This window comes from Gracilinanus agilis, chromosome 4, assembly GCF_016433145.1.
Source record: "Gracilinanus agilis isolate LMUSP501 chromosome 4, AgileGrace, whole genome shotgun sequence".
Lineage (NCBI taxonomy): Eukaryota > Metazoa > Chordata > Mammalia > Didelphimorphia > Didelphidae > Gracilinanus > Gracilinanus agilis.
In genome coordinates, this window is record NC_058133.1 from 91,591,256 (window position 1) to 91,615,434 (window position 24,179).

A 24,179-nucleotide genomic window follows, 5' to 3' on the forward strand; every position below is an offset into this window, starting at 1 on the left:
ACCAGGCTTGTCATCATTCCTCTTTCTCAAAGTCTTACTAGCCTCCAGATTTTGTCACCATGCCAACTCCACCTTTTGGCTCTTATTTATGTATTGTCTTCCCATATTAGAATTCTAGTTCCTTAAGGGCAGGTATTATATTTTGCTTATACTTGAATAAATCCAGCTCTTAGCTAACAATGCTTAATAAATGCCTGTGAACTAATAAATACTTGTTGACTACAATGGAAGTGCTAAAGCTAAATTCCAATTAACTTTGCTAATTAACACTTTTTAAATGCTTTATGATAAAAATAAAAAACCCCTACAATTAATAATTAATGAAGGTTGCTAAATAAAATAAAAACTCAGATGTCTGATTCTCTAAGAAGCAGGATGTGAAAGAAGTGGAAGAGGACTTACAATCAATACTGTACAGTCAATCTTCAACATTAGTTCATTTAATTTTTGCATCTTTAAGCATTCATATGGTTTTGTAAGTGACTTCATTTTCACTTTTGTGTTGGCAAACATATATATTTGAGGCTATGTGCAGTAGAAAAAAAGAAAAATGTGACACACTTGAGTTTGTGGAGTGATGAGTATTTTACTAGGCTGGTCACTGGGCTTGTCCACTCCCCCGCTGTAAAGAAGCCCCCTGTGTGTTCATTGCATATTTTCATTGTTTGCCCTTAAAACTCAAGTTTTGTGTTGCAATTATACTCCTGGTTTATCTGATCAAGCTGGTGCATCCTTCATCTCCAACCTGATCCACAAGCCATGAAAGACAATGTTGAAAATGATGTGGAGTCCACCCCCCAGGCTTGATGTCTTACTGGACAGTAGTCACTAATGTCCCAGCAACCCTTCCCTTGGTTTTCAGAGAAAAGCCAAGGTAGAGAGTTTTATAGCAATATTGTATACAGTACAATGCCCTCATTGCCACCTTCTAACAAAGCAGAAGGAATGATTCATGTTAAAAACTGTTTTAATTTTAATTATTTTATTTGTAGTACAATATCTACAGTACTATAGACTTCATATATTATGAGTATCTTTGAAAATTTTTATAATTGAGATATTTCTACTGTGTAATTAGAATGTTCTACCCCAAGACTACGTTCCCCAGAATTACTTTAGTATTACCCAGTATCCTTTTCCTTTCATCTACATAGATAGCATCCTTGAGTGTTTTTATATAGTTGTAGGTAACCCTGCCTTCTCTCTTTTTTCCCCCAGTAAGAAGCTGGGAAACCTAGGTTTCTTTACTGAGGCTTTTCTTCCCTTATTTCAGGTTATTATAAATAAATTTTATAAAATATAATACTTGGAGTATTTGAATATTAATTTTTAATCTTACAATACAAAAGATGACAGAATTCTAGGGAATTAGTAGCAAGAAAAATGTTTTGCATTTTATCAATTTTCTTTTGTGTACTAATATTTTACAATGTGTACATTATCAGAATTAATATTTTGTTATAAAGAATTACATGTAGAAAAATCTATTTTCAGTAATCTCTAGTGAAAGATTATAGTTTTTGGTGGTCTCAAGAATCTAACCCCCTATTTTCCCTTGTGCCAGTGTATTAACATTTGCATTTTTTACTTTCACATCATTTTCTACGAACATTACCCCTACAAAAGTTCACAATTGACTGTATTTACTATGTATGGTAACAAAACAACCACTATGTATTAAAAGTCTACTTTATGAATAACTTCCTATCAAACACTGAGAGGAACTCAAGCATAAACAAATATAAATTCAGGTTGTAATCTACAGTAAACATTTAAAAAGGAAAAAGTCTACTTAGTCAACATAAGATAGAGAAAAAAAGAATTGGCTCTGTATAAGAAAAATATGCAAGTTTTTTTTTTCCAAATTTTCCTTGGCCATTTCATATAAATTCATAGCTTCATCCTATTCAATAATGATTCCTCTCAAATATCCATTTCCCAGTCATAATATCCCTCTGGAGCTCCATAAACATTTCTTATAACCTGCTGGATATATCTGAGTAGATGCCACTCAATCCCAGAAAATACAAACCAAATTTTCTTCTTCTAAAAACCTATTACTATTTCTAACTTCTCTGTAAAGGTCATCAAAATTCTGTTATTCAAGTTTGAAATTTCAGTTTAAAAACAAAATATTCATTCCTTAATGTTCAAAAAAATTATCATTTTCTCTTAGGACTTCCAACATCTAATCAATTGTCACTTCCTCTCAATTTCAGTGCTATAATGTCCCATGCTTCCAATTTCTTCCTTGCAATTTTCATTACCACTATTGCTACCTCAGAACCTTTAACTTGGATTATTACAACATCCTGACTTATCTCCCTAAGTCCTAGTCCCAAATATAGACTTCAAAGTATTCTACTTAAGGCACCACACTGATATTTATTCCACCATCTATGTTCCAGCCAAACTAGATTATATGCCATTCTCTAAATACATAGCATATGGATGTTCTGATCTCTGAGATGTATTTGTTACTCCCATTTGCCTGTGATATACGACATCTCTGCTTGTCAAAATCCTAACCATCTTTCAAGACTAAGTTATGTTGTCATCTCTTCTATGAAGTTTTTCCTAATTCCCCTAGCCAGAACTGATCTTTTCCCCTCTTTTAAAGTCCCAAAGCATATTATAATTCTCTTATAAAAGCACTAAATACATTCTACTGTATGTTATCATGATTTATATACCTCTTTTTTTATATATGCATCTTTATCATTTCAATGAAGTCTACTTTATCTCTACTACACCTCCAACAGTGCCTAACACAATAGCTTGAACATAGCAGGCAAATCATTAAAATAAATGTTGAATAATAAATTATGTTTTTCAATGTAATCAAACCTTTATGAAAATAATGTTCTAGTTAATAAAGCAAGTTTTGTAAAAGAAAAACCTATCAATCTGCCTAGGCTAGGTTTTCTAAAAAAAAAAAAATCTCAGGTTTTAAAAATGAATTTGGCGCCATCAAGTGGTTGAACTATATACTACTAATCTAAAAACTAAAAAGTACACATTACTTGACTTGCTAATGTAGTATAGGTGGTAGATAAAGTACTTAACTTGGGAGTCTGAGACATGAATTGAAATTTTGCCTCACATTTAGCAGTTATATAATTTTAGTTAAGTCCCTCAACCACTCAGCCTCAGTTTCCCCATCTATAAAATGAGTATAATAGTATCTATCTTATAGGGTTGTTGGGATGATTAAATGAGATAATATATGCAAAGCATTTTCCAACTATTAAAGTATTATCATAAAATCACAGAATTTGAAACTTGGGACATCAGGATGAATCTAGTACAAACAGTACATGAAAGGGAATCCCATCATAACATACTCAACAGGTAGTTCATTCAGTCTCTGCCTGAAGATTTCCAAGGAGAGGGAAACCACTTTCAATATAAGGTAATTCCACTTTTGGGTGGCTCTAATTGTTAATAAGTTTTTTTCTGATATCAAACCTAAAGGGGATATCCACTATAGTTGGGTTTTACGAACTTGGGCCAAACAGTGCAAATCTAATCCTCCTTTCCACATGACAGACCTTCAAATACTTCTACTATCATGTCCTGCCTGAAGCTATCACTTCTTCAGGCTAAATATGCCTAATTCTTTCAACTAAATCCTAATATGACATGGAGTCAAGGCGCTTCATCAGCCTAGATATTCCTCTCTGGTCATTTGAACATCATAGACTTGGAGCCAGAAGGGAAATCTCCAGCTTATCAATTTTCTTCTTAAAACTACAATGCCCCAAACTGCCTACAATATTCCAGATGAGATCTGACAAAAAGATTGAGTACACTGGAACCATTGCCTTCCTATTTTTTGAACTCTTGTCCCTTTTAACATAGCTCAAAACTATAATAACTTTGGGGGGAAATTCACATCACAGTTGCTGACTCATTGAGCCTCTACCGCACAAAAACCATCACATATTTTTCATATACTATCTAAGCTTTCTCATCTTAATGAGACACATTTGTGAAGTTTATTTTTTGTAGCCATGTATATCTTATCCTATGGAATTTCATCTTAGTGGATTCAGACCAATGCTTCAGCATGCCAAGAACCTTTGGGATTCTGATTCAGACATCCAGTTTGTTAACTATTATCACATAAGTCCAATTATACAAGTTGCTGAGGACACTGATGTTTTTATATTTAAAATATCAAAAAACGTTTAACTTCAAAATTTTATTCTGTCACCATTTGTATAAATTTCTCCAGACTATTTATTTGCAAACAATCTTTCAACATATTTGCATTAAATTCTAAATCTCAATGTATCTCAGAATAAGAAAGGACCTGGCACCATGAAGTCCAACATGTACCTGAACAAGAAGGCCCTTTACGACGTAACTGGAAATGTCAAGTCTAGTCACGTGTTTGAAGATGTTAAGTGAAATAAAACCAGAGAGAAATAAAACTAGAAATAGACTATAAATTCTTAACCTTAAAAAAAAACAAACAAAAAAAAAACAACCCTTACCTTCCATCTTACAATCAATACTATGTATTGGTTCCAAGGCAGAAGAGTCATAAAGGCTAGGCAACAGGGATTAAGTGACTTGCCCAGGGTCACACAGCTAGTTAGTGTCTGAGGTCAGATCTGAACCTAGGACCTCCTATATCTATAAGTCTGGCTCTCAATTCACTGAGCCACCCAGCTTGCCCTCACATATTAGGTATTTAATAAATGCCAGCTGACTGACTCTGGAGTCCCTTTTCCCTGACAGTCCCTTCAAATACTTGAAGACAATACCCTCATCAGCCATTTTCCACCCTTCCCTCTAACCAGTCTTCTCTTTTTCTGGCTACTTTTAGCCTTTTGTATATGTCCAGTTGAAGGCTAGCTACACCAAAGGGTATGAACAATTGTGTCATTTTTCCTACATATGACTATCCAGAATGGTTGGACATATTCATCTTTCTACCAACAGTGTACCAATATGCCTTCCTACCCACAACTGTGGAACACAGACTCTTTTGGGGACGGATTCTATGTTAGAATCCCCAGCTTCAGGCTCAGTGGATTGAGAGAGCCAGGAGGCTCAAATGCCAAATAGAAGATTTTATATTTTGATCCTTGGGTAACCGGAATTCACTGGAGTTTGTTGAACAGGAGAAACATGATTAAGCCTATATTTGAAGAAAATTGCTTTGGTGGTAGTGCAAAAGATGGAAGTGAGGGGGGAGAGACTTCAAAAAAGCAAATCAATTGGGAAGCTAAAGTACTGGTCCAGCCTAGAGGACCAGAATCTGGACAGCAGCCAAGGTTTTGGAGAAGAAAGGACATGAGAAATATTGTAGATAGAAATGTGGGGAACAGGAGAATGAGAGTAAATAATCACAACAAGGTTGTGTACCCAAATTTGGGTAATGAGGACAGTGGTGCTCTCAACCAGTCATTATGACTTTTTTTTAAATTTAATTTCATCTTATATTTATGCCCACTTTCTTAAATGAAAAATAACAATCTATATCCTTTTTACCAGTTTCTATTGCATACATCAACTTTTAAAAAACATATAATCAAGACCCAAATTAAACTCAAGTAAGAACAAGAAGCAACATTGTATAAAACAATAGTCTTATAATCAGGAAAGAACCTGGGTTCAAAATCAAGCTCTATACTATCTGTCATACGTAGGTAAGTCACCTTTATTTTTCTAAGCTTTACATGAAAATGGAGCTAATATTTATATTACATAATTCATAAGGTTTAGAAAAAAAAGTGTTCTGGAAACCTTAGAAATTACAAAGAAATGTAAATTACCAAATAGGAACTCATTTACAGATCTAATTGATGTTTTTATTTTTGTTTGCTACCTTTCCATAGGCTTTTTAATACACTGTTCAAAATCATCATCATATCTAACATTTCTGTAACACTGAAAGTTCATAAAGTTTTACAAATTGTCATCTGGGCCTTACTACAAGCTGAGACAAGTTCAATTTTCATTTCCATTTTTGCAGATGAGGAAACTAAGGAACAAGAAGATTAGGTGACTTGCTCAAGACTGCCCAACTTGTTATGCGTAGGAGATGGAATTTGAACTCAGTTCTAAATGACTTCAAACCCAAAATTCACTCTACTTACATCACCCTGCCGATAGCATTAATAATTCAACAGCTGTCAACAAAGTAATCTCTATACTAGCTAATTATTCTGGGAAAAATGTAAAAGAAACAGAAAAACGGCCTTCCTTAGAGGACTTTACTTTGTATTGAGCTATGTGGAAGATGGAAAAATTATGTAAAACAAAGTGCTTGCCTTTAAGGAGTTTACACTATCAAAATTTTTATGAAATAGATGAGTAAGTATTTAAATGAGTGGTGTAGGTAAGTGGTATCAAACTCAAACAGAAAGGAGGAGCATATTGACTTAGAAAACCACAAATTAACTTTATTGTATTGTACTGTATTTTTATTTTGTAACCGTTTCTCAGTGGCCATAGGTTTGATACCTCTGATGGAGACAATATAAGGGTTCAGTAGTCTGGAAGACTTCACAGAGAAATTGAGACTTGAGCTGAACCTTGTAAGAAGAATGAGATTTAAACTTACAGAAAAGAAAAAATTTTGGCATTCCAAGCAGATAGAAAAGCAAGGGTATGGAAGAAAAAATGAAGATCGCATTTTGAAGGAACAATAAAGAGACTGGCCTAATTAAAGCAATTCACATTAGAGAATGAGTAGAATCAGGCCAGAGTCTGAGGATGCCAATAAAGGTTTCTGAATAGGGGAATAAAATAAGAAATGCTGTGTTTTAGAAAGAGTAAGCTGGATTCAATGTACAAGATAATCAGAACAGAAAAGGAGCTAAAAACAAAGGGATTATTAGTAAGATTATTATAGTAATTTTAAGGATGAAGGATGAAGTTATTTTAGGCCCTCCATAAAGATGGTGGCAGCAGAAATGGAGAGGAAATGCCAGGGACATGAGATGTTTTAAAGAAAGAAATTATAGTACTTAGATATGAAGGGTGAAAGAAAGAATAAGAAATAACTCCAAGGTTTCTCCTCTAAAAAATTGGCAATAGTATTGACATTCCTGGAAAACAGCTTGGGTAGATGAGTTTAATCTTCAGCACATTGAATTTGAAGAGGTAACCACAGAGCAAAATGAAAATAAATGTAAAATAGACAGTTAACTCAGCTCTCTCTTGTGCTACAGAATTTTGCATCCCTTCTTTAGTTGTTTCAGAGCTGTTAACACTGCTTCCTTAATTACAATGAGCTCCACAAAGCCAGGGACAATATTTTTTATACCTCTTTTGTATTACTCCAAATTCCTAGTTTAGTTCTAGACAAGTAACCTCATTCATTAAACATTTGCTGAAAGATTGATATACAAGACATCATTGGTATGATAAATTAACAAGAAACACAAACATACAACACTAAGAACAGAAAACAATAAATTAGGAAGGAAGTTCAGAGTAACAGAAAAAATATATGGCCTTGTACAATTTCCTTAACTTCTTGGAGACTCAGTTTCTTCATGTGCAAAGTTAAAAATAAGGGTTTGCCTAAACATAAAGGATTATTGAGAGTATTCAATTAATTAGCATATGTAAGAACACTTCAAAAACTAGTTACAGGCATTCCTTGCTATATGGAGGGTTCACTTATCACAGCTTCGCTGTATTGCAGATTTAAAAAATATAGATATAATTCTGTATCATAGAGTTTTCGCTATATTGCAGGATTTTGCAGATGGAATGCCGTATTATAACAATAGAAATGCAGTACACCACTACTGCTTGCACAAGTTTGCCAATGTGAGATTGTTCACAGCACACTATTGACTGATAGAATGAAAGGCAACCAACCATAGGGCTGTGTTCTGTATCCTAGGTGCTGATTAGCTCAGTGACTGTACTTCATGGATTTTCACCTATCACAGGGGTCTCTGGAACATAACTCCTGCAATAGGTGAGGGATCATTGTACTATTAACAGATAAAATATGCTTTCATCCTATACCCAAGAGCCAAATTAAAGGTCTCTTATAATGATGAATTCTATCATAACAATTTTCTTCTCTTTATTGCATGCTTCTTCCCTATTATGAGCTATAAATAATCCTAAATAAATCATCATTGAATCCTAGTTCCTCTTTTCAAATGCGAGCCCATCTTTTTTTCTTCCTTTTTAAGAAGATATTTTTCCAAAAGGTTTATTTTCCCCTGCTTCCTTATTTGCTTATTGCCATGAGAACTACTTCAAGCTATCGGTTCAAATTTAATTCTTAAAGTATGGACTATAGTTTCAAAAAATTCTGAATACTCTGCAAACACTAAAAATTTTAGAAAAAGCTGGAGGAAAATAAGGATTAAGAAAAATGGAATCTTAATAATAAAACATGAAAAAAAATTTTACGAGAACAGCATACAATTACTTTAAGTGGCTTAATAGAGTATAATTCTGTTAGTGCAAAAGAATACTGTATTAGATAACATGAAGCTTCCTCTACTTTTATGAGGATTATCATACCTGTTTTGCAAAAAATATTGTGTCAAGTCTGGAATCCTGAACCACAGAGCCTGCTGGTTCTTCTCCAGGCTGCCACTTGAAAAGAAAAATTAACCCATGAACTGGCCTACAAAATAAAATACAAATTAATGGTATCTTTTGTGCCAAATAGTCTTGGTAGATTAAGTTATGATCAGCTAATTATAAAATCTAACAACAAATTGGAAGTCTCTCTTAAACATACTTCCCTTCTCACTCCCCCCAGGCCTCAACTTCTCTGCCCCACCCCCACATTACGCCCAGATTATTATTTCTAAAGAGATGTATTCACTGAATCCCAGATTATTTGCTTTTTAAATGTAATAAATAAGAAACAGAATTGTAAAGAAAGCCTTGCCCTCAAATACATGAACTATTTAGCCCTAAATTATATTAACTCATTTAAAACTTGAAAATAAGTACAAAATAAAACTAGAGCTACTTTTAAAATTCTATATGTGGAATTAAATGAATGAATAAAACTCACCAGTTGAAGTGCATTTGTAAAAACTATTGAAAATACATCCTACTATATTCAGCCAGGCCCTTATGTATGAAAACTAGACATGAGTGAATTACACATATGAATGCTCCCCTTCTCCCCTCCTGCTCTTGGGAGTCACTGTTATAGTAAAAGCACACCTCCGAAATCCCTATTCTGCTATGGCTCTCCAGCTAATGAAGGTAGAAATTATTTCAAAACTGAGCTCAAACATAACCTCCTTCATGATCTCTTTCTATTTCATGCAGACCACTCCCCTGGACACTGGGAAAGATACAAAATTAGATAAGACATAAATCACCGTCCTCAGAGAACTCTCCATTTTTATTTATCAGTATCTCCATTTTAAATGCTCCCTATGCCAGAGATGTTTACCACTTTTCTTTTCTACTACTATTCCAGAGCCTCTACTACTTGACTTTCAAGCTCTAGTTGTCAAAGATCCTCTCATCACAAAAACTATCTATCCCCATCAATCAGAAACCATATCCTGACCTTCTACCCTAGAAGCCTTGACCATTACAGCACATCCTACATATTATACTCGTCTGTCTTGTGCTGTATTTTGGGAAACCTCCCAAAATATGATATATTTACATGTTTTGTAAACATAATATATAATGTAATACAAAAAATAAATCTCTGGAAGTAATGGGGTTCTAGGGTCTAGTGCTCAGGCTCTAGGTACTGAGACTTTGATGAAAGTAAATTGTTTGTAAAAGTTAGTAAAAGAAAATTGGTGAAAGGAAGTACTCCTATTGTCTCTAGCTGGCAATGTTGAAAAGTAACAACTTTAAAGATAATATCAGTTTCAGAGGAATGTATATAACTTCCTATGACAGTAATAGAGATATGTATGCTTGTGCATGTGTAAGTCTCTGGACCTGGGATTTATTCTCTCTCCTAATGAATATTAATAACTGCCATGAAATTTAGTCTTATAAAATTGCTTAAGGCACTAAGAGTTGTTAAGTAACTTGCCTAGGATTATACAGCAAATGAAAGTGTTGGGACAAATTCAAAATGATTTGACTCAAAAGGCTATTCTCTCTCCACCATGATCCCATAGCTCACTTAGTCCCCCTCCTCAGAGGGAGAGAGAGAGAATCTTTTGATTATCCTCCTGACTGAGAGATACACTTATGCAAAAATGTGTATGTATGTAGAAATAGAAATATACTGTGTTATTTAAAATTGTTCTATTACATTATGGGTTAAAATGGTCGTCATGGGCTAGCCCAGAAACCTAAACAAAGGATATACATAGCTGGAATGAAGCTCAATTCAATAAGAATATATTAATATCACTTATTAATTGTATTATTATTATACAAGTATATGTACAAGATATTGAAGAAATAAACAAAAATCTCTGACCTCAAGCTCATTGTTCACTGTGGAGAGCATTAACAATTACATAAATAAGTAAATATAAGATGAGAGGGAAGAGGGGGCTAAAATTAACAACTAGGGAGCTCAGAAATGGCTTCAAGAGATAAACCTTGAAAGCTCAGCATTCAAAAAGCCAAAGGGTGGGAAAACAGTACATTCTAAGCATGGAGGATAACCTAAGTAAAGATAGTCAAAATAAAGAACTCCAAGTCTGGGAAATTTCAAGGCAGCCAGTATAGCTAGAATAGAGAACATGAAGAAGATAATGTGAAAGAAGTATGAAAAAGTGAAAAGGAGGAGGCAGCTGGGTGGCTCAGTGGATTGAGTCAGGCCTAGAGATGGGAGATCCTGGATTCAAATGTAGCCTCAGACACTTCCTACCTATATGACCCTGGGCAAGTCACATAACCCCCACTGCCTAACCCTTCTTGCTCTTCTGCTTTGGAACTAAAACACAGTATTGATTCTAAGATGGAAAGTAAAGGGTTATTTTTTTTTTTAATGAATAGGTGATGATGCAGGTCTTTAAATAAAAAAATAAGGAATTTGTATTTTATCCTACAGATATAGGGAGCTACTAAAAATTTTTAACCAGGGCAATATAGATAAGGGACACTCTGAGATGCTCATAAAAAGTTCAAACTCAGCATGTCCAACATAGAACTTGTTTTCTCTTTCCCACCCCAGCCATCCTTTCTCTCTTAACTTTGTGATTTGTATTGATGGTACCACCATTCCTCCAGTCACCTAGGCTCACATCAAAGAATCATCCTGTCCATTCAGTTACCACATGTCCATTCTACTTCCACATTCTATCCCCAGCTATCCTCCCCTATATCAGGTTTCATGCCTCCCACTTACTCATTTGCAGCAGCTTCTCTCTGGTCTCCTTACAAGTGTTTCCTCCTCCAATTCAACCTTGGCAATGCCGCTCAAAAAAAAAACTATGTCTAGCCATATCATTCCCCTTCTCAAGAGTCTTCCATAATGTCCTAAACCTCTAGGATAAAACAAAACCTCCTCAGTTTAACAATGGTTAAAGAGCTCTGTTTCTGGCACCAGTTCACCTTTTCAGATTTCTTTACCTCACTCCCCTTTATATCCTATACATTCAGCCAAATCAGATCGATTGTGGTTCCCTGTACAAGACATTCCATTTCCTGTCTCTGCACAGGTTCTATGCCATTTCCTACTGGAGTGGTCTTCCTACTTACCCCCAACTCATAGAAACCACAACTTCCATCAAAGTTTGCTCCAGTGCCCCCTACTATAGGAAACTTTATTAATCTCACCAGTTGCTAAGATACTCCCCCAAGAAATTATTCTGTATATACTTTATATTTAATTTATTGTGTACAAGCGTCTCAAAAAATGTAAGCTCCTTATTGTTCCTGTTTTTGTATCCCCAGTGCCTAGCACTTGAATATCTGCTGATTGTGTATTGAGGGACAAATCATTTCTCAGCCTCAGTTTCCTCATCTGTAAAATGGGGATAATAACACCTATAGTACCTACCTCACAGAGCTGTTGTGAGGCTGCATTAAGAGAGGCACAGCTTCCAGGAATAAGGAAGAATTAGTCCTGCTGTACTCTGCCCTGGTCAGACCACATCTGGAGTATTGTGTTCAGTTCTAGGTGCCGCAATTTAAGAATGACATTGTTAAGCTTGGAGAATGTCCACAGGAGAATAACTTTTCAAAGCCCTTAAGAAGGCCTTAAGTTTATTTCATATAAGGATCTACTGAAATAACTAGAGATATTTAACATGAAGACTCGGGGGGAACATGATGCCTCTCTTCAAGTATTAGAAAGGCTTTTATATGAAAGTGAGATTAAACTTATTCTGATTAACCCCAGAGAACAGAACCAATAACTTCCAAAATAGTAAACTTGAAGTCAGGAAGCACTTTCTAATAGAGCTTTGCAAAGGCAGAATGGAAACCTCAGCAGGTTATCAGGCTCTCTCCCTCATTGGAATTCTTTACAGGGGAAGGATGATCACTTGTCATGTGGACACTTTTGGGGATGCTCTTTAGGACATGGGTTACACTAGTTGGCTGCTAATGTCTCTAGCAACTTTGAAATTTGTATATCTCTGATTACATTTCTCTACTCAAAAACTCTCAGTAGCTGCCTATGGCTTAGTGAGTGAAATTCAAACTCCTTTACTTAGCATTCAGGGTCCCAATTGATTCTGCCACCCTAGCTTTATCTCAGATTGCTCCCCTCAACACAATCCATGTCCAAACAAATTGGACTATATTCTATTCCCATGAATATGCCATGTGCTTTTCTCTCCCATATCTGTGCATTTGCTCAATCCAATAAGTGTTTATTAAGTGTCTACTACATGCCAGTCATAGAGCTAGGCACTAGGAATTCAAAAGACAAAAACAAAATAGCCCCTGCCCTCAAAGTGCTTACATCCTATTATGGGAAAATAACACGTTCACAGCAAATTAAGTATAAAATACATTCCAAGCAATTTCTTGGGGAAAGGGTATTAGCAAATAAGGGGAACAGGATAGGCTTCTGTGGGAAGTGGCACCAGAGCCCAGATTTGATAGAAGCTGAGGATTCTCTAAGGTGGAGGGAAAGAAGCAGTGCACTCCAGACATGGGGCAAACACCTTAAAAGGCACAGAGGCAAGGATGGAAGGTCAGGTGCAGGCATTGACAAACTAGCCCATCTGGCTATCATGTCAAGTTTTGTGTTATGTACAAATAACCATGGAAAGGTAGACTGAAGCCACAACACAAAGGGCTTTAAAAACCTGAGAGAAATTTGTAATTTATCCTAGATATAAGAGTTTCTTGAGTAGGGAAGTGGCCTGTTCAGATCTGTGTTCCAGAAGTATCAATTTGGTAACTATATATTAGAAAAGAGATCAGTTATAGGAAAACAAATTAAAGGAGGCTTTTGTAAGGGAGGATTATGGATGTGGAATATTACATAAACCACCAGATAAAGCTGAGGTTTTGGTAAGTTTTATTAAGCCATTTTTTTTCCTTTTTGAAAAAAATCTATTGCAAAGGTCACTAATTGGGGGGAAAAATGAGATGAAAAAATTGTTTCTTTTAATTAAAGTAGGCTATTATAAAAGTCCAGGTGAGAGAGAGACAATGAAGGTCTGAAATATAATGATGACTGAATGGGAAAAAAATGCAAGATATTTCATGGTGGTAAAATTAGTAAGATTTTGCCAATTGTCTGGAGATAAAGGATGATAAAGAGGGGGATGACTCAGAGGTTGTGAACTAGCTGACTAGAAGAAAGGTGGTACTCTTAACAGGAATAAAGAAGTTAGGATGACAGGGTTTTGTAAGGTAAAGACAATGAACTGCTTCCTATGTCTGGAATGCTCTTCTTCCTCCTTTTGTCTTTCTGAGTTCTAGCCAATCTTTAAAGTATTCTTCAAAAGCCATTTCCTCAGGGAAACTTTCCATGATGCCACTGGTTAATGATCAACTTTTCTTCTTATTTCATTTCACAGCAGGATTTCAATTCTCTACTATACCAGTCATGTGATATTCTATACTGCATTTTTCTATGCTAGTATATTACTCCCCTACTAGACTCTAAGCTCCATAAGGACAGGGACTATGTCTTATCAAACTGTGATTCTCTCAGTGCCTGGCACAATGCTCTGCACAAAGTAAGCACTTTATATTTGTTGAATGAATAAATGAATGAATATGGAAAATAAATTTCAAGTTCTAAAAAATGAACTTTAAAGTCAAGACTGATTGTCCTATGGAATTTAAAAACAGGGGCCTGCAATTGTAATACTATAATGGATACACACATACACACACACTCATCTATACTTATACACACATATATACATCTTACTAAAATGAATTATCAAGTCTGATTGTACTTTTTCATTTAGTTAGATAATAAAATCCCTCCCCCACAAAGCTTACTTCAATTTCTCAAAGTTTTCTGGCTCCAGACTCCATATTTCCTCTACTTGTGCTCCTCGACAACCTAAAATAAAGAAAAAAATTTTTCAGAACATTTACAAATTACATTTATCCACAAAAATTAAAGATACAATTACTTTTTAAAATAAGATACAAGGTATGTTTGCTTTATTTCAATATGCATCATCCTCCTTTACAATTTCCACCAAAATTGATGGTCACAAAAGTTGCTAGATTTCTAAAATTCTTTCAGAGCATTAGCCAACTTTTTATAAAGGATAAATACTACTTTCTCCTCCTAATATGAATATATGTAACAAATGAAAGCACATAATTATAAAAAAGAATGATTTTATTAAGGACCCTGTCAAATCTTTAACTATCATTTTCTTACACAACCTACCTCAACTCCTTATGACAGAACCACTTTCTTATTTTGGTAAGAATTATGTATAATATGGTTCTTTACTGAACCTAACTAAATGTTCTACTTCTTCCTTGGAAACACACAAGTAAAGAGTTATCAGAGTAAGAGAGTATATATGTTGAGCTGAAAAAAATGGAAAGTTTGACTGTTCTGGCTGCCAGAAGGAACTGAAATGATGCAGAAGTAGTCAAAAAAGATTATCTGCTCCACCAAAGCCATATGACCATAAGGAAATTGAAGATGCTACCTTCAAAAGTAATGATAAAGACTAGTTTCATCAATGAGTAGACCCAGTCCTAATAAAGCGATGACAAATATACTTCAACCAACCCAAGTAGATAACAGTCAGCAGTAAAGAGAACTTCTAGGATGTGAATTCAATAACATCTCTAGGAAGAGTATGTCAGTGCAGAACAGCATAAAGTTCAGAGGATCTCAAAAGTGTTCTCTTTCTCTTGGGGTCAAACCAAGTGTAAGAACAGGAGAGACCAAGGCATCTAAGCATTAACAAGTTCTAATATGCTGGGAAGGAAGACTGAAAAACAAGTTTACAGATACTGAAGCTCCCACTAAACTAAGAAGTGGTTACCAACCCTCTGGCTAATAGTTTGAGTACCTTTGACTATCAAAACTGACCATTCTTCAAGGTCTAAATCAAATGCCAACTTTTCCAGAAAGTTTTCTATTCTTATTCAGAAAAATTGATCTTTTAGGGGCAGCTGGATGACTCGGCAGATATAGAGAGGCCTGGAGAAAGGAGATTCTGGGTTCAAATCTAGCCTCAGATACTTTCTAGTTGTGTGACCCTGGATAAGTCACTGAACCCCGATTGCCCAGCCCTTACTGCTTCTGTCTTGGAAAGGTTAGATTTTAAGACAGAAGGTAAGGAATTTTCTTTTAAGTTGATCTATAAAAAGTAGAGAAAATTTACTTTCCTCTCCTCTTTGCAGCAATAGTAGTGTGAGGGGGAGAGGTATCAGTATTGAATACTGCATCTACTGTCATGATTGATATAGTAACTGCCCTTTTTTTCCTTTTCAAAAAAAGTATTACATAAGATGGCTAGTAAGGAGGGGGATTTATTTATCTGGAAATGAATGTGATAAAAACAAAAGGTATCAATGAAAAAAATGTTAAGTGGTCTGATTTTAATACCACATACCTCCTATAAGGATTTGTATAGTGATCTCTCTCCCTTACAGGATTTAAATTACCTTGAAGGCAGGAATGTTTTATACCTCATCTAATTGGCCTTCTCATCCCTAGCATCTAGCCTCTCAAATACTATATTATGCATATAATAATTTGGCAAATGAAATTTTTAAACACATTTAATGCATGAAATGAAGCATACTTGTATTTGCAAATTACTTGGTATTTAATGATCTTGAGTTTTCCAGTACCAACTTAATTACCTCTAAAAACCACTGTTATATTTCACAAAGTAAATTTAACAATTAAAATATCATAATAGTAATATCTCAAAGATTTAATTTATGAATACCATCTCATTCAAAAAGGTAAGATAAACAGCTACTACCTGACATCAATATGAGAATTGTAACCTTAGCACTAAGTAATCTAATTAACAGCTAAGAATTTGGACTGAAGAAAAAGATAACATATTGGAAAATAAACTTGTAACCCAAAGAAAAATTGGAAACAAGAGTTTATAAATAAGTAAAATATATAATATACAGAATCCAATCAATCTAAACTAAAGAGCTCCAGCTTTACTGGGTTCTCAATATGCAAGTCACTATGCTTAAGCCTTGAGGATACAAAGGAAGAAAAAACAGTTTCAGCCTTCAAGGAATTTATTTTCTGCTACAGGATACAGATAAACAAGAAAAGTTATACAAGGCTAGTAGATGGGCAAGAAAGCACCAGCAGTAAGTGGGATCAGAAAAGATTTCAGAGAGCTGGTCCTAACTTTGAACCTTGAAGGAAAACAGATTCTAACAGATGGAAGAGAGGAAGGAAGTATAATCAAGCATTGGGGATATCCTGTGTAATGGCAGAAGCAAAAGACAAAATGCTGAATTTGGGGAACAATTTGCCTTAAAGATAAGAATGTTACAAAGAATTTCTCTATTAATAATGGGTTAAGACATAAACCTACAAAGAAAGGCTCTCCAATTTATAATGTATTTTATTTTTTAAACCCTTACATTCATTCTGTCCTAGTATCAGTTCTAAGACAGAAGAAAGAGCTGCAAGGGCTAGGCAATGAGTGTTCAGTGACTTGCCCAGAGTCACACAGCTATAAAAGTATCTTGAATCCACATTTAAACTCAAGTCCTCTTGGCTCCTGGCCTGCCACTTTATCCACTGTGCTACCTTGCTGCATCTTGTAATGTGTTTTAAATGCCAAACTAAAGAACTTGTATTTTATTCTACAGGAAATAACCACTGTTATTGAAAAATGATTAATATGGTAACTTGAATTTCTTATGCATAGAATTCTCTTTCTCCCCTTTGCCTTCCTGTCATCCCTTTAAATTCCACCTTCTGTTGGTGGCTTGTTTCAATTCCCCCAGACGTTAGTGTCTTCTAAGATTATCTTTCACCTTTCTACATATATATGTATGTATTTTGTATACTCGATTACTTAAATGTCCCTTTCCCCACTAATGTATGTACCTTGAATAGAGGGACTCTATTTTTGCCTCTCTTTGTATTCTCAGGGTTTACCAGTGGTTGACACACAAGTCCTCAGTTTGATGACTGATTTTTTTTCCCCAGTTCCCCAGCACTTAACATTGCCAGTAAATTTCACACTTTCCTCACTCCTAAATTCAAATCCTACCCCAGACAATTAACTGTACAATTTAGGGGTTATCACCTAACCAACTCCAGCCTTAATTTTCTAATCTGTAAATGGGGATAATGGTCCCTATTTCCCAGAGTTGTTGCACTCTGCAAACCTTAAAACACTATATAAGTGCTTGATATTTTTATTATAATAACTTGTCACTTTATTTCTTTTTAATGGCACAGTAGCTAACATATTGAGCCGCTTAATGAATGCTTGTTGATAATAGCAGCTAGTATTTACATAGCAAAGCACTTTACAAATATTATTTCGTTTTATCTTCACAACAATCCTAGGAAGTTGGAGGAAACTGAGACAGGGAAGTTAAGTGACTTATCTTCCTAACTTCAAGTCCAGAGATCCCTATCCACTGGACCCGTTCATTGACTGGTTTAAAAGTAGGGTACTTTGTAAGTTTTATGGGAAGACGGATAGAAGTTGGGGTGATGGAATCGAGAATCCAATTAGAATGCTGTTAAAAATAACCCAGGCAGGAGGTGACGGCGGCTTTAACTAAGGTGGTGAAGGTGTGAGGCTGAAGAGCTAGCGGACTGCTTTCTGCGGTAGTGAGCAGAGAAACTTTTTTTTTCAGGGGCGGGAAGATCACTTTCTCCCCTAGACCAAACTGGCCACGAGGCCTTGCATCACAAGCAGGAGGAAGAGGAGGAGAAAGGGGGCGGGGCATCAGTGGGGCTCAGGGTCAGTCCCGAAGGCAGTTTCGCCAGGAAGTCTAAAGGGGGCGGCTTCATCCCGAAATACTCCGCTCCGTTTCCCTCCGGGCGTGGGCCCGTCCAGAGCCCCACCACGGGGCAGGTGGCCGAACCCTGAACCCGCCTGCCCGACAGCCGTGGTGGGTTCCGGGGCTGCCCCTTGTCCAGAGTGAAATGAGAAGGAAGAAAAGAGACCTGCCTGGGACAAGGGGTTGGGGTTGGGGGGAGAAGGCGCCGCGGACCTTGCCCCGGCCCGGGGCGGGGAGCGGTAAGGATCTTGGAGGAGCCAAGCTCAGTCCTCGCCCCGAGCTGGAGCTTCGGATCAAGCTCACGCCGGGTCCCGGGGCTGCGGCCTCAGCCGCCTCCTCCTGGTTTCCTCCCAGGCTCCAGAGGCTACGCGGTGCCCTCTGCTCTCACCGAATCCTTTAATGAGTTCAGTGAAGACCCCGGGGTCGCTCTCCATGAGGCACCACTCCCCGGCGCTGCCCGCCATGGCCCCAGCCGCTCCTCTCCTCCTCTCCTCTCTCACCGCCTCTCAATCTGGGAGGCTGCTTGCAAGCCGCCGCCGCCCGACACCGACCCAAATACCCGCGGCAGACTCCGAGCTCAGCAAATCCGCCGCGGCAGTCCTCCACCCCACGTCAGCGCGCTTCCTTCCCGACAACCTTCGGGGCTCCCGTCATCTGCAGCGCCCTAGCCTGCAAAGGGCCACTCTAGCCTAGAACGCGGAATCGAGTTCCGATCAAAGAGTGGCCCCTTTCACGACCCGTAGCTGTCAGAGAAGGCGAGGGAGGGGTTCAGCAAAGAAGAGGGAAGGATTTTGACTGGGGGAGGGTGGGCAAAAAGAAGTAACATCCGGGATTCTCTAAAGAGGTGTGGGGAAAGGGGGCGGGACGGAATCTGGTAGGGAAAGGGAAAACATCTGCCGGCGTAGCCGCATCAATAGCTGCTTCCCACGGAGGCCAGCCTCGGCCGGGCGCCCCTTTGCGGAGCCGCCTGCCCTGAGGCGCCCTGTCCGACTGCGCGGCGGCGCTCAGGTGAGAAAGCTACGGGAGGCGGCTCCCCCAGGAGGGGCTTTGTGCGGTCGGAGTGAGGCCCGCGGGACCCGCGCACCTTGGGCTGCATCCTTAGGCGGCCGCCTGCCCTCCTACTGGGTGGTCCTCCCACGGTCATTGTCCGGGCGTGGACGAAAGGGTCTAGATCTTCGACGTAATGAAGAAGTCGTCTTGGGTCCAGGCCAGGGTCTCCGGGTGTGGTCCCGGACCACTGTAGGCCCTGCTAATCCGGGCCCGGGCCTTCCCCGGCGGCCATGGCCGCCTACGTCCCCACGGAGCGGGGCGGTCACTCCCCACCTCCTGCGCCTGCCGCCATTCCGAGAATCGGGAAACAGGCGTAGATGGGGGAGGGGAGGAGAGAAGGGGCCTGGGCTTTGTCCGAGGCTCTTGACGGCTAGGCGGGCGGTGCGGACTGCGTTGCTGCTGCTGCGGCCTCCCGAGATCCAAATTAAAGAGATCCCCGTTGGGGCGGCGCCTCATGTGTGCTTGCTTTGATTTAAGGATATCTCTTTGGCCAGTGGCCGAATGGCTAATGGAAGTGTTGGAACGGTCTATTTTTTTTATATATATATATAGTTTTTACCGTCTCCAGTCTCTTACATAAAATGACAATTACCTCTTCATAGAAGTTAAAATCGAAATGACCCAGAACGACAATGGTCTGGTATATCATTCCGTTAAAGTTATCCGCGCAGTTCTGTTCTAAAGGAGAAAGGGCTCTTTCTTTGCAAAAACTGAATTATAAATCTTTAAAATCTCTTCAAGAGATTTTAGCTTAGCTCTGCTTTAGGGAGCCAACCTTAAAAATGCAAGATGACCAAAATGCTTAGTGCCGTTCTAAGCTTTAATAGCTTAAAATAAAAAATTGCTAGCTTTTATTTAGCGCTCTTTTCAAATTTTATCTCATTTGATCCTCACTACTACCTTGGGAGGTGTTATTCTTGCCATTTTTACAAATGAAAAAAACAGTCAAAAAAGTGACTTCCCAGGGTGAGTTGGGTGATATTTCAGCCTCAGACTCTGGGTCCAGCATTCCATCCACCTGGACCTTAGAACTTAAATAAGACTTTTGTGACCTCTATGCTTAGCTTATGAATACAAACTTTACTGATGATTCAGAACACTTTATAAATTCGAGTAGAGGGGGCAGCTAGGTTGCTCTAAATAGAGAGCAGGGGCAGAGTCAGGAATACTAGGTTCAAATTTGGCCTCACACACCTAGCTGTGTGACCCTGGGCAAATCACTTAACACTAATTGCCTAGCCCTTATGCTTTTCTGTCTTAGTAAAGATTAAAAAAAAAAAACCTTAAATACCATATAAAAGCTAGCTAGTTATTATGTTTAAAATCCTGTAGGAGTTGTCTTAAATTGGTAGCTAAGATTCCAGAATTTGTAAATTAGCTTTTATGTAGTTTGGTGAAGTTTTAGAAGAGAGCTCTAGAAGCAGGAAATCTGGTTCAGATATGGTTTGTGATACTAGTATATGACTGGACAAGTCACCCTAAGCAGCTCCTAAGTTTTAGCTAGTGCCATAATGCACGTTACTCCTGAGTATCTTTAATTTATCCCCGTTATATCTTGTTTGTACTAGTCCTAAACTAAGAGAATTCCAAAAAGATTCACTGCATCTGTAATGTTTTTACTAATTGTGATCCATGCGTTTCCATTAAAAATTAATGAACAGATTTAAATTACTTAGAACTTTGATTATGCAGGATATGTATCACAGTGGGAAAATCTCAGTAATTACTATCCAAATCAGTATTTCATTCATAATCCATTATTTTAAAAAAGTCAAGCACATAGTTTCTTTTTTTTTTAAACTGGCTTATGAAGAGTGAAAATCCTTACTAGCTCTCTAGAATGGTGCAATTGTTAGAATTACTTACATATTAAAGCCAACTCCAAAGAAAAATTAATGACTTTCCTATTTTAAACAATCTTCTGTGCTCATCCATGAGTAGGTTATTTAATTACAGGATTAACAGTATTGTCCACTGCTCCTTCATATTGCCCCTGTTCCTTTTATTGCCCTTCTCTCTCCCTCCCTGCTGATTATAAGGCTATCCAGAGAATGTAAATGAATGAAGGAATGAATAAACATGGGTTTGTGTTACACTGATTTACACTATTTGCCATTTTTAATAATCTTTTATGTAGTCACCACCTTAACAGATTGGAATGAGTAACGGTAGGATGGATCATTTACCTTCCTAAATATGTTTTGCATAGGCTAACAATGAATATAGTTTTCATTTACCAAATTATGGTGGGGGAAGTTTGTCTAGAACTAGGGGATATCACAGCCTGGGATTAAAAAATGACCATGAATACTAGTAAATCCATAGAAGATTACTGATAATTCATTGTTTATTTCTTTTATTGTCTACATCACCAATATTAATGTGTTCTTTTTATTTCATATTTAAATGTACTCATAAAGATTGTGTTCTTGTCCATACCAATTTGATAACTTTTTAATATTAATCAAACTAAATAAGTCATCTAGAGGACCATATGTGAATATACTTGCCTGTGTAATAGGTAAGGGATTCAGATTGCAAGTTGGAGACATACATTTTCAGATATGGCCAATGGATGGATTTATTATGCTTATTTTGAAAAGTTTGGGATTTTTTGTTTGGGGAGTACAGATTTCGAGAGTCTGTGGAGCATAATGCAAAAAAAAGGGTCATGTACCATTTTTTAAAAAGATACACAACTCTGAAGGGAATAAAAGCTGTGCTCTGGAAAAGGTAGAAGTGTCAGACCATGAGAAGATCTGGAATCCCGTTTGTTCGAGGGGGCCATTTCCTTCTAATAAATACTAGTTGGCTCAGAAAAATAAAATTAAATTAAAAGATCCACAAAAATTATAAAGCTACTAGCAGCCTCAATTTTAATTATTATTACACATATAAACATATAGTTTATAATGCATCAGATTGAAGTCTTAAGGCTAATTTTCAAAAGATGTTATTTTTTAAAACCTTGAATAATTATATAATTTACAATCAACTCAAAAATTATTTAAATTCTTGTTTTTTTGGATAGCAAAATTTTAATAATAGTAAGAAATTATCTCAGTTCTTGCATTCTTTTTTTAGAGGAACAGATATGGACAGTTATTTCTCATTTTGGTTTAATCAGATTTTCTTTTTTATTTTTCTCTTTTCTTTTTTTGGACAAAGAAATGGCATTCTTATGTTATTTCCTAGCTCACTTCAATGAATAATTATAGTACAACAAATATAGAACTTCCAAAGAACTCGGGTATTTTGTACATAACACCTTATTCTCATATCTTTATAAAGTAGATGGGGCATGTAATATCACAGAGGCAGCATGATACAGTGGAAAAAAACCAATTTGGAGTCATTTCAAATCCTACTTTGGTTACTAGCTATGTTTATAATTGATCTTGGACAAGACATTTATCCCCTCTGGGTCTTGGTAGCTTTATTTTTAAAATGTGGAAGTTGGACTGCATGGCTTCTGAAGTCCTTTACAACTCTAAATCTGTGATCCTGTGACTAACAAAAAAAAAAATCAATAAAAATTATCACAGATATCATGATAACCTTTCTCTGACGTGACATGAAGGAAGACCCTGGACTCTTGAAATCTACAAAATATAAGTTTCCGGAGGTTTAATAATTCTAATAACTTTTAATATAGTTCTGGCAATAGACTTTCTACTTCCCAAGAGCTATTTTAGCCAAATGTGGGAAAGTTCGTCCCTGGTAGGTAACTATTAGGTGAAGAATTTTTTGGCCATGGGAATCTTTTAAACAGACAAAAAACCAATTTTTTTTTTTGTGTGTGTGTGTGTGTGTGTGTGTGTGTGTGTGTGTGTGTATACGCACAACTTTTATAATAGATATATGTGAATGAGAAAAAAGCCACCTGTAGGAGTTTAAAAAAAACTACAACTTTTAGAATAGGTTTTCTAGGGAACTTGAGGTTTGAAAATCAAGAAGTAAAATAAAAACAATACTGGGAGTAACTGGGCAGGATGACATTGAGGGATAAGTAAGGATGTTTGGAGATGGAAAATGTATAGGAAAGAGCCAAATGGTAGAGCAGTAGAAAAGGGAGAGGGTGTTAAGAATTGGATTGAAAGCTGGCTTCGGCGTCTAGAAGACCTGAATTTGAGTCTTGTTTTTGTATATGTGGCAGTCACAATAGGAAAAAAATTTCCATTCAACAATTAAATTTTTCTCCATAGGAACATTTTTTTAAAGTACTTTTGTTTTAAGATAGGCTTTTAAAATAAGGAGTTAATATTTAAAGATACTAAATTTTTGTCTTAAAAATGTAGCTGAATGTTAAAATGACTTTAGAGACATTAAAGAACTAGAAACAAAGATTCCTATCCTTTGGGAAATGAATAAATAAATTGTGATGTTACTGTAATGGAATATTACTATCATATAAAATGAATATAGAGAACTATGGGGTTTGGACTTATTAGTAATAAGCACACCAGGAAAATAATATACACAATGACTGTAGCAACCTAAATAGGAAAACAACAAAAATAAGGTAGTTTGAACTTGGCCTCGAAGAAGAGATGAGAAAATGTACTACCTTCCATTTGCTGTGGTGGAAAATTGTATGTAGATCTTTGCATATACTGTTGGACTTAGACAATGTTATAAAAGTTGACTCTAGGTAAGATGATATATTTGAAAATAAAGGTAAGTAAAATATATCATTTAATTAAAGAGATTATTGGAGGCAGCTAGGTAGCTCAGTAGATAGATAGCCATGGAGTTGGGAGGTCCTGGGTTCAAATGTGGCCTCAGATATTTCCTAGCTGTAT

General features: G+C 36.8%; 2 protein-coding genes across 4 annotated transcripts in view; one reads left to right on the forward strand and one right to left on the reverse strand.

The window, feature by feature from the left end:
* Positions 1–19,152, reverse strand: part of UCHL5 (ubiquitin C-terminal hydrolase L5) — a 39,088-nt gene extending 19,936 nt beyond the window's left edge. For both annotated transcript variants that reach the window (XM_044674422.1, XM_044674421.1), the window contains exons 1-3: positions 18,716–19,152; positions 14,347–14,410; positions 8,509–8,614 (exon numbers count right to left, since the gene is read on the reverse strand). In XM_044674422.1, the coding sequence (XP_044530357.1) occupies positions 8,509–8,614; positions 14,347–14,410; positions 18,716–18,791 (246 nt within the window). In that variant the 5' untranslated portion in view covers positions 18,792–19,152. The remainder of the gene's footprint in view (positions 1–8,508; positions 8,615–14,346; positions 14,411–18,715) is intronic.
* The window catches only part of RO60 (Ro60, Y RNA binding protein), a 32,824-nt gene continuing 27,789 nt past the window's right edge, over positions 19,145–24,179 (forward strand). For both annotated transcript variants that reach the window (XM_044674420.1, XM_044674419.1), the window contains exon 1: positions 19,145–19,335. The gene's annotated coding sequence lies outside the window, so the exon portion shown is untranslated. The remainder of the gene's footprint in view (positions 19,336–24,179) is intronic.